This window comes from Sabethes cyaneus, chromosome 3 (genome assembly GCF_943734655.1).
Source record: "Sabethes cyaneus chromosome 3, idSabCyanKW18_F2, whole genome shotgun sequence".
Classification (NCBI taxonomy): domain Eukaryota; kingdom Metazoa; phylum Arthropoda; class Insecta; order Diptera; family Culicidae; genus Sabethes; species Sabethes cyaneus.
Genome location: NC_071355.1, coordinates 21,445,060 through 21,461,152, shown reverse-complemented (window position 1 = coordinate 21,461,152; position 16,093 = coordinate 21,445,060). Strand labels below are relative to the sequence as shown.

At 41.5% G+C, this 16,093-nt stretch overlaps 1 protein-coding gene across 1 annotated transcript in view; it reads left to right on the top strand.

Moving 5' to 3' along the window:
- LOC128741922 (ras-related protein Rap1) overlaps positions 1–5,846 on the top strand; it is a 57,550-nt gene extending 51,704 nt beyond the window's left edge. Inside the window, exon 6 of the mRNA XM_053838046.1 lies at positions 2,776–5,846. Coding sequence (XP_053694021.1) covers positions 2,776–2,865 — 90 coding nt within the window. The 3' untranslated portion in view covers positions 2,866–5,846. The remainder of the gene's footprint in view (positions 1–2,775) is intronic.
- The last annotated feature ends 10,247 nt before the right edge of the window (positions 5,847–16,093 follow it).

Here is a 16,093-nt window from a genome sequence, read left to right as displayed (position 1 = left end):
AATTCCGTACAAAACTCGCGCCCTATAAGACGCTAATTCTCCCGGTGGTACTCTACGGCCACGAAGCGTGGACGTTGAAAGAGAGCGACGGACGAGCTCTTGGCGTTTTCGAGCGTAAGATCCTGCGATCAATTCTTGGCGGCATATTAGACGAAGGAGTGTGGCGCAGGCGCTTGAATCATGAAATATACCAAGTGTACAAAGATGCGGATATTGTGAAGCGACTAAAATACGGCAGGCTACAGTGGGCTGGCCACGTAGCAAGGACGCCGGATGAGAGGCCAGCGAAAACAATATTTAGCAGAGAACCCGACAGAGGCCGACGACTTCGAGACAGACCCCGTACCCGTTGGATGAGCGCTGTTGACGAGGATGCTCGAGCAGCGGGTGTTAGAAGCGACTGGAAAGTGGCAGCCCAAGACCGAGTAATGTGGAGACGGCTCCTGAATTCGGCATGGATTCGATAAGCCGATTGTCGCCGAAAAAGTAAAGTAAAGTAAAGTACCTTTTTTGTACGCCGGAACATTCGGAAGCACACCTGGAAACACCCTAATGGAGAGGTCCACTCTAAGATCAACCACGTTCTGGCTGATAGTCGGCACTTTTCTGATGTCGCAGACGTGCGGTACTTCCGGAGACCAAACGTCAACTCGAACCACTATCTCGTAGTAAACAAGATTCGCGCCCGGCAACGAGGAAGAGAGATCACATATTCACTGTAACTGTGACACGCAAGAGCAGAGAGAGATACTGATATGTTAGAGCTGCCGAAAAGAGACTTGACCGTCGTATGAAACGCCAGCATTGGGGTCGCGTTCTCGCGAAGCCGTGATATTACTTCGAGAGGTACGATACGAAGAGCTTCCTTAAAACGATCAACGGAATCAGAAACCGGACCGTGCCAACTCCTGTTATGTGCAACGTCAAGGAGGGGAACCTGATTACCGAAAGATCGGACGGTGGCCAGGCGCTGGAAATAACATTACGATGAACTATATAACGGTGAACAAGATGGAGCTATTAGCAGAAACAGGTTAACAATTGAGGATGATAGACAAACTGTGGATCCACCAACTTTGGACGAGGTTAAAAAAACAGCTAGAGATCTGACAAGGACGACATCCGCGCCAAACTTTCGAAAGTCGGGAGCGAACGGCTGTATTGTACAATCCACTAGATGATGTGGACTGAGGAGGAACGGACTGGTTGGAAGGTCTCATATGCCCTATTTACAAAAAAGGCCATCGACTCGGATGCAGCAATTATCGATGCATTTCTCTCGTCGATTCTGCATACAAAATTTTCTCCCGCTTCCTGTTTCTCAGGTTGAGGCCGTTGCAGGATATCTTTGTTGACGAATACCAGTGCGGTTTTCGAGATGGTCCAAATGTTCACCTTGCAACAAATCCTCGATAAATTCCGTGAATTCAATTTGTACACTCACCATTTTTTATAGACTTCAAGACGGCGTACGATTCAGTCAAACAAAATGGGCTGTGGTAGATTATGCTTGAATACCCTACTTACTGGTTCAAAATAAAGCGTCACGGTAGCAGGTGAGTCATCGGACTCGTTTGTGAGGTTATATGGTTTGAAGTAAGGTGACGGACTATCGAATTTGCTGTTCAACATTGCATTGGAAGGTGCTATTCGAAGGGCATGCGTGCAGAGAAGCGGTACCATCATCATGAAATCTCACATGCTCCTAGGGTTCGCGGACGACATCAATATCATCGGTGTTAACCGTCCGTAGAACTGTGGCAGAAGCGTACACGTATCTTAAGGAGAAAGCTGCGAGTATGGGGCTTATCATAAATTCTACCAAAGCAAAGTATGTGGTTGCGGGTAGAAAGCGTGGTAGCCCTTCGGGTGTTGGAACTGCGGTGGTGCAGCTATCAACAGGGCATTCTACGGACTATGTAGCCAGTTGAGGTCCCGTAGCCTGCAACTTCGCAGAAAACTCGCGCTCTATAAGAAGCTGATTCTCCCGGTGAAAGAGATGGACAAACGAGCTCTTGGCGTTTTTGAGTGTAAGATCCTGCGATCAATTTTTGGTGACATATCAGGCGAAGGAGTGTGTCGCTGGTGCATGAATCATGAAATATACCAAGTATACAAGAATGTGGATATTGTGAAGCAAGAATGTCGGATGAGAGACCAGCAAAAACAATATTCAATTTAGCAGAGAACTCGACAGATGCCGACGGCTTCGAAGCAGACCCCGTAGCCGTTGAATGAATGTTGTGCTGAAAAAGTAAAGTAACTTCTTCTCCGTTTACCGGTTGCACAGACCTGCCGGTCCAAGACACGAAACGATGAGGCCAACTTGTTCTCGGTCTTTCTCTACGGCTTCTGCTGCTCTTTACGGTCGCACAGCACCTTCGGGCGCCCGGAAACAGACTTCCGTTCGACGATCTCACCTTTTTTTTAATTTAAAAAATGTTGTAAATGATGGCTCAGCTATACCACGAAGCGCCTCACAATATCCAACTTCTCCACTCCAAGCATCGAGCATAGTTTGTTAACTGTTTTCGCCGTGGCTGCTGCAAATCAATTGCTAACGCTGTCAAACTTTTCTGTAAGCAACAGGGTTGCTACGATTGGCAATGCATAAGTGAATTCACCACGTGGGTCGCAGGGTAATCGTTTCAAAAATTACCGGATAGGTTGGGAATGCTAATTTACTTCCCTAATTATTGCTAAGTTACTTATTGGTTCCTGTTGTTTTTCTTGATGCTTACCCATTCTGATGTTTCTTTTTTCATTTCGTTTCAGATTTTCTACGACTTAGTCCAACAAATTAATAAGAAATCGCCAGAAAGAAAGCCCAACAAAAAGAAGAAATCGCTGTGTGTGTTGCTCTAAGTACGCTATAACTACTATTACTACTACTAATGAAGGAATCAGAGGAAAACCTACAAATACAGAGGTAAACAGTAACGAAAAATAAAATCGTTCGAAGATAAGAGATAAAGAAAGTTATAAACATTATATTAATATTAATTAAAAGTAAAACGGGAAAACCATGTTACGGTGAAAAAGCAACAGATGAAGGAAGCAAAGCGCCGCAAGGGAATTGACAAAAAAAACTGTGCAACCGAATGGTAGACGAGTTTGTGGAAAAGTAAAAAAAACGGATTCGACGGAGCATGATCGTTTAAAATAGTTGTATCAGCAGAAAACCAGAAATCATTTCAATAGAAATAAAATCACTACTTACTTGATAATTTCAAGCCAAAACAAACAAACAAACAAAAACTACATTCTTGACGCGCTGCACAGAGAACTACAAAAATTAAACTATGGAATTTAAGCGAAGGAAATAGACGAGATATAAACAAAAAAAAACCGTGCATTGCTGCCACCGCCATCATTGTTAATTGTGATTTGTTCACTCATTTCTCGCACACACAAACACATAATCAAATATAGAAATGAACGTTCGTTGTAGCATCTTTCCAATACACGCTCGAAACACAAACGACGACTATTTTTATCATCGATGTGTTTCCTTCCGACCGGTGTGTGGTTACTCTTTCTAACCGTAAATTTTGGCTTCCAATTCTACACTCACACCAACACGTTTATACTGTTAGTAGACAGATAAAATAATAAAAAAAAACAAAAAACAAAACCGAAATTCTGAAGCTTGCTTTGGTTTAAAATAGGTAAAACTACAAAATAATGAAGAACAATAGAGGAAAATTCAAGGACTAGAACTTTTACGCGGACGCTTTGAGCTAATAAGAAATTAAAAACTTCAAGAGACTTTCTTAGAATAGGTGGAATACACAGTTGTAACAAACACACACACACACACTCTTTCAAACACACATTCACATTACACAGAAACATTTATATTCACATAGAAAAAATGTTCGTTCAGCATCCCCTCGAGTAAAATGATACCTTGCAACTGGATAGTATTATCAAAAAAAAATGTAAAGAAGGTTATATCCAGTAGAGAGACCGGCAACGGGTGAAACAACTAGATTTTGTACTGTTTTTAAGCGGTTTTACTAAATTTTCTACTGTTTCGCCAAATCTTATCGCACCGAACGAGCCCCCGCTCAGAAAAATGGAACCATCAGGGAAGGATGGTTGCGTGGGGTTATTCAAATTTCTCAGAATAAAGTACCAAACCAAAGTTTGAAACCGAAAATCAAATTTTGGAGTGCCAAACAACACCACCCCCCACTTTAGTGCATGCATCCTAACAAAATCACACACACCTAAACACACATACAGACCTATTAACCAATCCTATCGGATCACACACACACAATCAAACATTTCTAGGGTCTAGAACTAAAAAATGACCTCTCCAAAACTAAGCCTTCTTTCGACTGCTTGTTCCTCATTAGCTTTCCTACCTATCGTTGTTTCTTACGAATTCTATTGAAAGTTCCCTTTTCCCCGGTATTGACTTTTGCTAAAAAGAAAAACACTTTTATCATAAAAATAGAAATCGCAATCGAATTAAATGAAACTAACAAATTGAAATCATATGCATAGGAAAAAATAGCAGTTCGCCTTTTGTTCGAGTTTTAGACCGTATATAGAGAAAATGAAACGTAATCAAACATAAGCTCGTCATCGTCGTAGTTGTCGTCGTTACACACAAGAAAAGAAAAACCCACAAACACACACACACACCTTACACAAACGAGAGATTGCAGCAGCCGAGTCAATCAGCCGCGCCAATACAAGATAAACAAAAAACAAACAAAATGAGAAAAAATGAAAACAGAACCAGTAGTTGTAGAAAAGATTGATGCACCAAACCTCACTCCTGTCTTTCCTTCCCGTTGTGTACTGTCCTGCAACAACTGTTCTTGGGAACTATAGAATAATGGTAGATAGATAGTCCTTCCAATTCAGCACAAGCCATTCGACTTATTATATAGCAAAGAAAAGAAATGTGTAGTAGTAGTGGTGAATCATCAAAACTCTGGTGCAGTGTGAAATCACGCAGCCGTCGTGACTCGTAAAGGAACTAACGAACGAACCCCCGCCCCACACACACACACACACAAAACGAAATAAAATTTAGTACGTAAAACATACATTTGCAAGCTGATGTGATTGTCGTTAAAATTCCTCCACATACACATCCACGCACGCACGCACGCACATAAACATGAGTTGTAAGTTGTTAAATATTCAATGAAACCAGGTGTCGATCTCACCAACTTTACACAAACAGACACACTCACATACACACACATCCATCTCCTCTCGGTAGCGTGTGGCCGCGAAAACACCAACACACAAAAAAAACTTTAACTGATTAGTGCTGAATAAGGGTACATCTTGCTGCTCTGATCAGGTGATGGGGAAAAGAACGTAAGAATTAAAAAAAAGCGGAAAGATAACGCCGTTCTCGTTGTAACAGCACCGCAGCACACCGTATTGTTATCGTAATTCTATTTAAAAAAATACTTTTCCTCTGCTGCTGCGGGGTGTAACTGAAAACAATAAAATTTTTGTCAAATGCCGTGGAATTACTACCAAAACGTGTTTCCATATTCGTACAATACTGCTGTGGTTAACCAAAACCTACCCGTATAGGTAATTCGATTTTCACCTCTTCAAGGTGAGAAGTGACAAAAAACAATTCCACCCTGACTTCTCCCATGGAAACCGAAGCACATAGAAAACAAATGTTAAACACACTTACACGCATACATACAACAGAGACTCTCAAACAAACAACCAACCAACCACACCGCGCATACAAGCGATCTTCTCTCATATACGGAACATGAAGAAAAATGAATGAAAAAAGATATAACTGTGTAACCATGCAAAACAATCTATTTTCTAATGAATAAAAAGTATATATATACAAGATATTATGGACAACCCTCAGCTACACGTCCGAAAGTCGTCTATCTTCCCGTCGGGATGCGGCCGGAAAAAAATGCGAAAATTCATGATATTCCTATTAGGGTAAAGAACTAGTTTTAAGCAGTCTAAGCGGGTCACTGATTGTTTTACCTTATTACAAGCGATGGGTTGACTAAGTGGGGGATATCAGCATACCAATCTTCTTGCTATCTTTAGTTCTTCAAGCTGTTACCATTGGAAGACACTATTGTTGAGCTAAACTTTTGATTTTTCGCTTTAAAAGTTGGAGCGGCGGAACTAATTTTGAACACACCGAACCCATTTTCACCCGCAAGGTGCTATTTTAAGCAATCCTGAAATCTGAATTTTTTAACGTCCCGTTAAAAAATCCCTCAAACTTTTCCCCCTATTCAGTAAGTTCGCGTTCCTATCCGCGACCTACTAATCGACATCTGATGCGTAATCGGCATAGCGTATCGGCATAGATGCGTAAAATGCCATCTGTCTAAATTGTTTATCGGGGTATACACTCACCGCAAACGGTATTCGTCGTCTCTTTTATTCTCTGGTGTTCTTATGGGAAACTGCGAGTTTGACGTCTCACTCGCTGTTCATAAGGATGGTGGGAGAACAAAAGAGGTAAACATATAGCAGTACAAACGATCCGACTCAGAAGTGTTGTCAAAGCAAATAACATTGAAACACATCGTTGCTTTATTAAATCACTCTTCGTGATGCGTAGATCTTCGAGAATTATTGAAAAAGCTGTCTTTTGTGTTGTTTTTAATAAAGAAAAATTAATTATGAACATACATTTCTCTTGAAAGTATTGACCATAGGAGGTTTCAGTTAATTTCAAACTTAAAATTCTTATTTCCAGAACCGAAACAGTGTCTTGGCAACACGATAGTTCATCAGTTGTGCTGCAGCTGCTGCTAGTGGTGAACAGGTTCCGTCAATTCAGAATTTGTTTCTAGTTTTGTTAGAAAATAATAAAACTTTCGGCTAGTGACAAAGCCTTAGATAATAGAAAAAAAAAGAGATTGAATAATATGGTATGTGACAATTGAGTGCTTGACTTTTAGAATGGTTGTAATCAGTGCTGAAAATGTGATGGATTCGTTAGTAGCGAGGTGGCGATTGCCTTCAGCAGCTGAAAAATGTACGTTTTTGGACAACAATTTTTAATTCATCATATTTCTTGTCGGAAACCCAATAAATTGTGTTTGTGTGAATCAAATGTATGGTTAAATGATTTGTGAAGATGATCCTATCAAAAGATTTTGAAAATATGAATACAAAAGTGCATTTTCGACTCATTTATGTTCAACTGATTAAAATAGGTGACACTGCTTAACTCGTTCCTTACCCTAAATCCCATTTTAAATTACTCTTTAAGTCGATATCAACATTTTCGAGTTCAGTCGGCTTAATTAGATCCTTTCAAACAAATTTACTCGATGTGTCCTCCATTTTTATCAATGACACATCCACAAGACAACGATGGTCGGAAGCTCTAGAACACGCCATTCGAACATAGCCTCTGTTACGTAATTGTTGGCGATAGAACTCGAAGTTTTGATTTTCTGAAGACTTTTTTCAAAAGAGAGATGAAGAAGAAAGTCTTCACAAAATCAAAACTTCGAGTTCTATCGCCAACAAATTTACAAAATCCTGTAGTAGATTCTTCGCTACCGCTCAACAATTGCTCAATAAACCTTTTCCTGGCCAGTGCAAAACCTTGTAGGTTTTAATTAACAAATTTAGCACGTAAGCACTTGGGTAGGTTTTCTAAATTTTCAGCTTTACAGAGATTTCAATTATTTAGGTAAATAAGAGAAAAGAGATAATTATTAATATAGTTTTCCTTTAGATTTAAGTTGGAGTAACAAATTTTAGCACTAGTTTCAGTCGTGTTCAGGTTTGTTCTGCATCCGTTTGTATTATTGAGAGGTTATTCAGACATCCGATCCCTCCGCTGGTCGGTGGGTGTGGTTGACGTATGCGTTCGGTGGTAGTCGACTCAACCAGGGCTGGGCTCAGCTCGCTGGTCGACGTAGCGCATTTAACACTCCCCCTTTCAATGCACCAAAGTTCTGTCTGAGTTGCATTCTCACTTACGCCAACGTCGAGCACTGTGAGCTTGACGGCCGGTCGCTCGTATATTCCGTTAGAGGTTTGTACGGTGGCCCACCTGACTTGCCCGTCTGGTGCTACCTTGATGGCGATCACTCGACCCTTGGGCCAGCAGTTGCCAGGGAATCTGACGTCGACGATGACCACGATGTCGTTGATCTTGATTAGTTTAACTTCTTGGTACCATTTCGTTCTACGGGTCGGCGAAGGAAGATAATCGTGTAACTACTGCTTCCAAAACCGGTTCGCGATGCTCTGTGAAAGGCACCAGTTCTGTTTTTGCCGGATAGGGTTGTCGTCGAAACAGGTCCATGGGAGCACAGCACTCGATGAACCGATGAGGAAGTGGTTTGGCGTCAGCACGGGAGATTGATCATTATCGAGACGGATATCGGTCAAAGGCCTCGAGTTCACGATGTATTCCACTTCTATGAGTGTACTCCGCAGCATTTCATTGGAAGGCAATCGGTTCGGTAGCAGTTTCTACAGGTTCTGTTTCACGGTACGAATCAGCCTCTCCCAAGATCCGCCCATGTGAGGAGACATGGGATGGATGAAGCTCCAGGTCGTCTGCGGCGATCTCATCGTGGTGCAATTCTTCGAGTGCGGTTGGTAGTTCCCTGTTGGCGCCCACGAAGTTCGTACCACGATCGCTGTATATAGCGGCCGGCACCTCCCTCCTGCCCATCGAGCGTAACGCCACATTACGTAATGCCATAATACACGAGTCAGTTGTGAGCGAGTGCGCAACTTCCAGATGGATCGCGCGTACAGTCAGGCAAGTTTTTCCACTCGACGGCCAACGGAAACTGTCATTGGGCCGAAGTAATCCACCCCCATGTGGTCGAAAGGTTTGCTATAGACTGCGAGGCGTGACGGCGGCAAATCACCCATCAGCGGCGCTTGTGGACAAGCTCGTTCGCTTTTGTAGGTCTGACAACTATTCCGGACCGACCTGTAGACGGTTTTCATTCTGGGAACGCAGTAGCGTTGTTTCAGCTCATTTAGAACAACCAGTCTCGTGGTTCTGGTGCAGGAACCGCTGATGGACGTCCAGCACGATGAGCCTGGTGGTGCTGTGCTCCCGAGGAAGAATAACGGGATTAGCGACGCTACTGTCGATGAACTGGCAAGCGCTGGTTCTCCTACGGTTGCTAAGGAACCCCTTTTCATCCATAAACGGACAGAGGCGGAACAGAGGACTGTTCTTAGGAAGTTGTTTCCCATGTGATTCTCGACGGGTAGATAGGATTGCAAGCTCCTCTCCGTACACGCTCCTTTGTGCTATATGGTACAGGTAGCACTCGGCCTTGACCAGTTCGTCGTGCGTGACTGGTCCGCAGGCTTTGGAAGTCTTTCGTAATGTACGCTGCTTCTGCTGATAGCTCGGAATACGTACACTGTAGTTTTCAGGAGGATAGACCACTTGCTGAAGCGGCTTGTGTCGATGATCGGCTCGAAAGCCTTGAAGTGAAGATGAAGACCCAGCAAACCAGATATCGTATATTCACGTCGAGATTTAATCTTATATAAATGGATATCACATCGGACTCGTATAAATGTACACATGTTGTAAGCACATTGTGTAAATTTTATCGTATGTAATGCACACGATGATTGATATACGAATTAATAGTAAAAATCGTAAATAGGTCGAAAGATAATCGGTTTATGCTAAGCGAATATCGCATATGACGATTTCTTAGATTTAGTTACCAACAATGGCTATCATGAAGATGTAATCGTATTTAATTACAGTTTTCGTCGGATTATGTTGTGCAAAATGTGTTATATGACCTCGTTTTTGATTTATATACAAGCAGTGATAATCATGAGATTCTAGGTGCATTAAAATATGATTTGCATCCAAACACGTTCAAATTTGTTGTTATTTCTTTACAACAAAAACAACAAAATAGAGAGATTTCAAGGATATGTTTTTAATGCAGATTTGTCAACCAAAAAAATTAACGGTTTCTTCGCTTTTATTTTAAATTTAAATATCTGTTTATTTCTTTTGTTAAAATTGAACTTATTTTTATTGTGGCGAAACATTCAAAATACTATTTACTGGTTTGAAAAACTTTTACAATTACCTTTTTAACTATTTTAAAAATAATAATAATTCAAATAAGCCCGCCTAAATATTAAGCAGCAAGCATATAATGATTATGACATACTGACAAGACAATAAAAGGTCTTTTTGAAAAAGCACTTTTTGAGGAGTTTGATTGTTTTTTGGCGTATTAAAACCACGCAACGTAACGTTTTAAAAATTAAAAATGATAAAAATAGAAACTCATAATTTTTTAGATATTTCTCTGATAGATAAGTGAACGAACGGAAATCTTAAAATTTACCAAGGAGAGTATTTCTCAGAACTGGGCAAGTCTAGATTATGTTCCATTCCGCTAATCTAAATGCCTTAATATCAGTGCATTTTATGGCTTTTCAAAAGAAATGCGAATGTTAAGTGGAATTGGAAAAAGACATTCAGCATTAAACTGGTACAGTAAAAAATAATGTTTGATGCTTATTGTTGTAAGCAATTTTGAGCTGTCCTATGGCATTTAAATGTTCAGCATTCTGTTTTAAATAACTTTTAATTTCTTTTTAAGAGCTTCTGAAATAACAGACAATATTTTTGTACTTGAGCTTTAATAATATTATCTCCATGTAATCAAATATGAATATGCATATAACGTATTCTAATGTATATTTAGAACAATCTGTACCACGGAATGCTAACAAAGATACTGCATATCATTCCATGAAGTCAGCATTATCATTAAAATAAACGATCAAATGCAAACTTATTTACGACACTGTAATTCAGTCACAATTGACACAAACTCGTATGTCGGATGAGAATAAATCAAATCCGTACTTACATGTTCAATGCATCAGATAAGATCTCATTGCTTACATGTATGATGACTTCGTTTAAGATGTGCAAAAATATCATTGAGGTACTGATGTACCAGTAGCTTAAAGGTAATGGACAAATTCTTCGGTACGGGTGATTCTTGGTTCTAAACCAGGTGAGTACAGCTTGTTTTAAATGATATAGACAAAAAAGATAAATATTGTGACAGGTCGGTCGGTAATATATGGAAGCTTATGAAAAAAAGCTTTTTCAGCAAAGCTTTTTTATTTTTTTGTCTCATTAACTTTCAGGGCGAATAATTGGCTATAAATAGCCTGCTCTGTATGCAATTTTTGACACTTGCCATTTACCACATGGGGGAAAGGCGAAGGGTAGAGTAGAAATATTATCGTAACTGTGTCGAAATGCAATCCAGTCAATCGGCTCAGTCGCATAAACTGTTTTGTTTTGTCGGCATTTCAATTACTATGAAGAACTAAATCATGTATATCGCCTCCACTTTTGCATGTATATGCCGTTTCTGCGCATGATATATGATTTGATAGACCTTATATGCTGACGTTTATCTCATTTAGAATTAAGTTATACAGACCAAAATGTTTGCTGGGGATGCGGTCGAAGCTCTGTATCGGTGACTCTGATGGACTGCGGCGTAGCCGGCCATTCGTTTTCTGTTTCCCGAAGAAAGTCAGATCTACAGAACCATCGGCTAGAGTTGCTTAGGTCGGAAGTACTCTTCCATTTGGTCCCGTCGTCCGCCACGTTCAACATTCCTGTAGATATGTCGATTCGAGGATCTCGCTGAACCGTGCACCCACATACTGGCTGTACCGCCGATGATCCGAATGCAGCCAGCATAAGACGTCCCTGGAATCTGTCCAGAAATAGCGCTTTTGAACCTTGATAGACAGGGATCCTAGGATAGAATCCGCCAGTCTGACTCCTAGAAAGGTCGCCTGTAGCTCAGAGCGCGGTATAGAAAGACATTTCAACTGTGCAACTCTGGTTTTTGCCCCAGCTAGCGTAACTTCCACTATGCTGCCTTCCTGGAACCGTCAATAGACGACGGCCGCGAACCCATTCTCGCTCACGTCCACGAGGGTATGCATTTGCACTGTGCCTTCTACAGATGTGGTGATCCGGTAGCAACGGGGAATCTTGATATCTGAGACACGCGGGAGGATCCGCAACCATGTGAGCCACTTTTCGAAGTGGGAGTCGTGAATCTGCTCATCCCAATCGACTGACGCTCTCCAGATCTCCTGCAGTAGGCTTCGGAGAAACATCAGGAAGTGGCTGATCAGCCCTAGCGGGTCGAATACCATCATCAAATTCCTCAGCACTTCGCGCTTTGTAGGCCGTTGACGCCCATACCGCAGGTCAGGTTCATGGCGGGAAGACAGCTTGTATGTGAAGCAGTCCGCTGCAGTATTCCACCACATTCCGAGCACTTTTTCGGTGGTATCTGCTACTCCAATGCTCAGGTTTTTCTCCTCGGTTTCTTCTCCGTCTAGCGCAGCACCTACCGCCGGTGAGTTGGACACCCAATTTCGTATTTCAAACCCACCAGTTTCGTGGATTCTCTTCACATCCGTCGCCAGCTGGATTGCATTCTCCACTGTCTCAGCACTGATCAGCATGTCGTCCACGTAATGCTATTGGTTCGTTCGATTTGCCCTCGCGGCACCTGATCACGTTGCCCAAGCTTGCGTGGTCCAGGCCGATGAGAAGTCGCGGGCTGACCTGTTGGTATGATTCCAGCGGCAAGCCTTGCAGATGGCGATACTTTTCCTGCAGCTCAGGTATCCGTAACGTTTGCGGTCGAAGTTCTAAGCTTCCGAAAGTGTGCACTTCGGAAAGCTGGAACTTCTTAATGGGGTTCGTGACGCTGGAGATGCAGAAGTTTACCTTTTGGGACTGGCTTTCCATTCGGTTAGTGTCTCCAGCCCATCGGAGACATAGGGACTTCGTAGGTCCTTCTACACCTAGTTCTCTGGCCAGACTGTCCTCCATCAATGTGAGTTCTGATCCGTCGTCAAGAAAGGCGTAGGTTCGCACCACCTTCGAAGGCCCATGAAGTACAACTGGCACGATCCTAAACAGAATTTCAGATTGCCATTGGTGTACGTTACAGCTACTATTGGCAGCTTGATCCCCGCAGTGCCGTGGAGGCGTTGCAACCGGAGCAACAGATGAAGTCGATGGATACCTTTTTGCATCGTGGAGGAGTGAATGGTGAAGAAAGGAACAGCTGTCAACCCCGTAAACCTTGTTCTGCTTGCATGGACCGTGATGCCTCCGTAGACTCTTTCGACACATCTTAAACTCTCGTACAACTGCCCACCTCGAGTCATAGCTAAGTTCTTCCCAAGTAACCAGTGAGAACTTAATGAAGCAGAAATCAAGCCTTTTATTAGCCTATGGTGCACACCATATCGTGCAGCATAGTTCAACATGCCTATAAAAAGCTACTAGAAAGCCGGTTTTGGCGAAATACCATCCGGCTACATTAGTGCTTGAAGATTTACAAATGTCATAAAACGTAACGCCTGTTGCGTAACGGTAAAACGTCAAACAAAAAATGCGAAAAATATATGAACACCTTTTTTATCTTCCCTCTCTGTTATCCTTATACTTTTGTTGACGCGTTTCAAGATTGCTTTTTTGTTATTTTTCTTCTTCGGTTAGAATTGAACCGCCAACCAATCTGTCGATAACGTGGCTTGCAGGAGTAGGGCAACGCCTTTACCAGTTGATCTGTAAACGGTACTTGCGAGTCAGCTGCCAATAGCTCTACTTAAATTACCGAAATTCTTAACTCGGATGTTTGATTAGGTTATCAAGGTGGAATGGAGGGAAAGATTTTATTTTTCACATTTTTTTCATAGTTGCGCTTTGGAAGAATTACCTACCTTTTATTCGTATGCATATGCCATATAGATTCATGTTGATGTTTATTCTATCGACGGTGCAGGATTTTTCGTAAGATAAAAAGAGAGGGAAGCATTTTTTGTATCATCACACGTACGTTCGCAAGGAGGTTTCCTGCAAGAGTGAGCAGCGTTCAAAATCTCTTTTGATGCCGGTAACGGCAATAAGGCAACGGCAAGAGCATCTAATCAGCTTTTCATAGTGCGTCAAGCAAATTTTAATTCAGCATTGAAAATGACATTTTAAAGCTGCTATGCATTGACAATGCTGAATTATACCTGGCGGCATGTAACTTGCAAATATAGAACAGCTTTCAAGCTTAATTCAGTGCTTAGCGGTTACTTGGGTACACCACAACCAACACCGTTGAATATTCTGTTGGATGACTTTGACATAAGTAAATCCAATGAGAATGAAATTGAAGTTTGTAAAAATTCAATAGGACCAGCGTTTGCAAATGTCTCCGCAGAAATGCCGATACTGCCAGTTGCTCCTGTACCTGATAGTCTCTCAATGCCGGATAGTAATGTGTCACATGATGAATGTGATTCCACCCTGTTAGCAAATTCGAATATTGATGTTGGACCATCCTGTTTTTCTACGCCTGTTGCACAACAACACCAACGTCCAGTTCGAGCTGTCCGGCCACCGAGAAAACTGAACAATTACCTGATATTTTACCTTAAAGGGAGAGATGCTACCATAGAATATATCGAGTATGCCTTGCATTATTCAGCTTTTTACGAGCCATAATGGCGGACGTGTTCGTAATATTTGAACAGCATTTTTGACATTTCCCTAATACATCCCACGTTTTCTTTCCGTACGTTCCATTAGTTTTACCGTGAACGCGCGGAAAGAAAACGTGCGATGTATTAGGGAATTGTCAAAAATGCTGTTCAAATATTACGAACACGTCCGCCATTATGGCTCGTAAAAAGCTGGATTCAAATATTACGAACAGGTTCGCCATTATGGCTCGTAAAAAGCTGGATAGTCACCATAGCAAAGTTAGAAGTTTTTCATTATCAATTTAGCTTCCTTCGAGTAAAGACAGATTTTACTTTCCTCGTCAGTGTTTAATTATTACGAAGGTAGCAGGTTTATATATCTCGATTGCAACTGAGAAATACGGAATCATATTGGGAGCTTTGCCCAAAGTTAAACGCGGTCTAAAGGAAACACCGCGCTAGAACTGCTGCCAAAATGTAGTAAACAAACATGTTGTTCAGGTAACTGGGTGGCCAAAGGTAACTAAAACTTCATGATTTCTGTGTAATTTCATCCAATAATATCAAAATCAACCCAGCAACCATGGAAGGGCATTTCATTTTTGAGCACCGCGGTGGATAACTTTCAATGAAACTCACAATATATGAACGAAAGTTATCCAGCTTTTTACGAGCCATAATGGCGAACCTGTTCGTAATATTTGAATCCAGCTTTTTACGAGCCATAATGGCGGACGTGGTCGTAATATTTAAATGGCATTTTTGACATTTCCCTAATACATCGCACGTTTTCTTTCCGTACATTCCTTTAGTTTTACCGTGAACGTGCGGAAAGAAAACGTGCGATGTATTAGGGAATTGTCAAAAATGCTGTTCAAATATTACGAACACGTCCGCCATTATGGCTCGTAAAAAGCTGGATAGCATTTTTGACATTTCCCTAATACATCGCACGTTTTCTTTCCGCACGTTCACGGTAAAACTAAAGGAATGTACGGAAAGAAAACGTGCGATGTATTAGGGAAATGTCAAAAATGCCATTTAAATATTACGAACACGTCCGCCATTATGGCTCGTAAAAAGCTGGATATTTAGCCACGACTCATACGTTGCCCTTTTTGAGTTAAGAAAGAGGCTAGGTGGGCCTTCACCTTTCTTTGGTCAAACCAAAATAAAACTTCACAATAATTCTCGTGCGAGGCACAATGATATCCAACATCTAATGAAATATGTACCTCTTGTAACCCAGAAAACAATTTGGTTTGTATCCAGCTTTTTACGAGACATAATGGCGGACGTGTTCGTAATATTTGAACAGCATTTTTGACATTTCCCTAGTACATCGCTCGTTTTCTTTCCGTACATTCCTTCAGTTTTACCGTGAACGCGCGGAAAGCAAACGTGCGATGTATTAGGGAAATGTCAAAAATGCTGTTCAAATATTACGAAAACGTCCGCCATTATGGCTCATAAAAAGCTGGATATGAGGACACGCACAACTGCAAAATTGACATGCATACGATTTAATGTGAACTTTCTATTACGATCTTGTGTTATC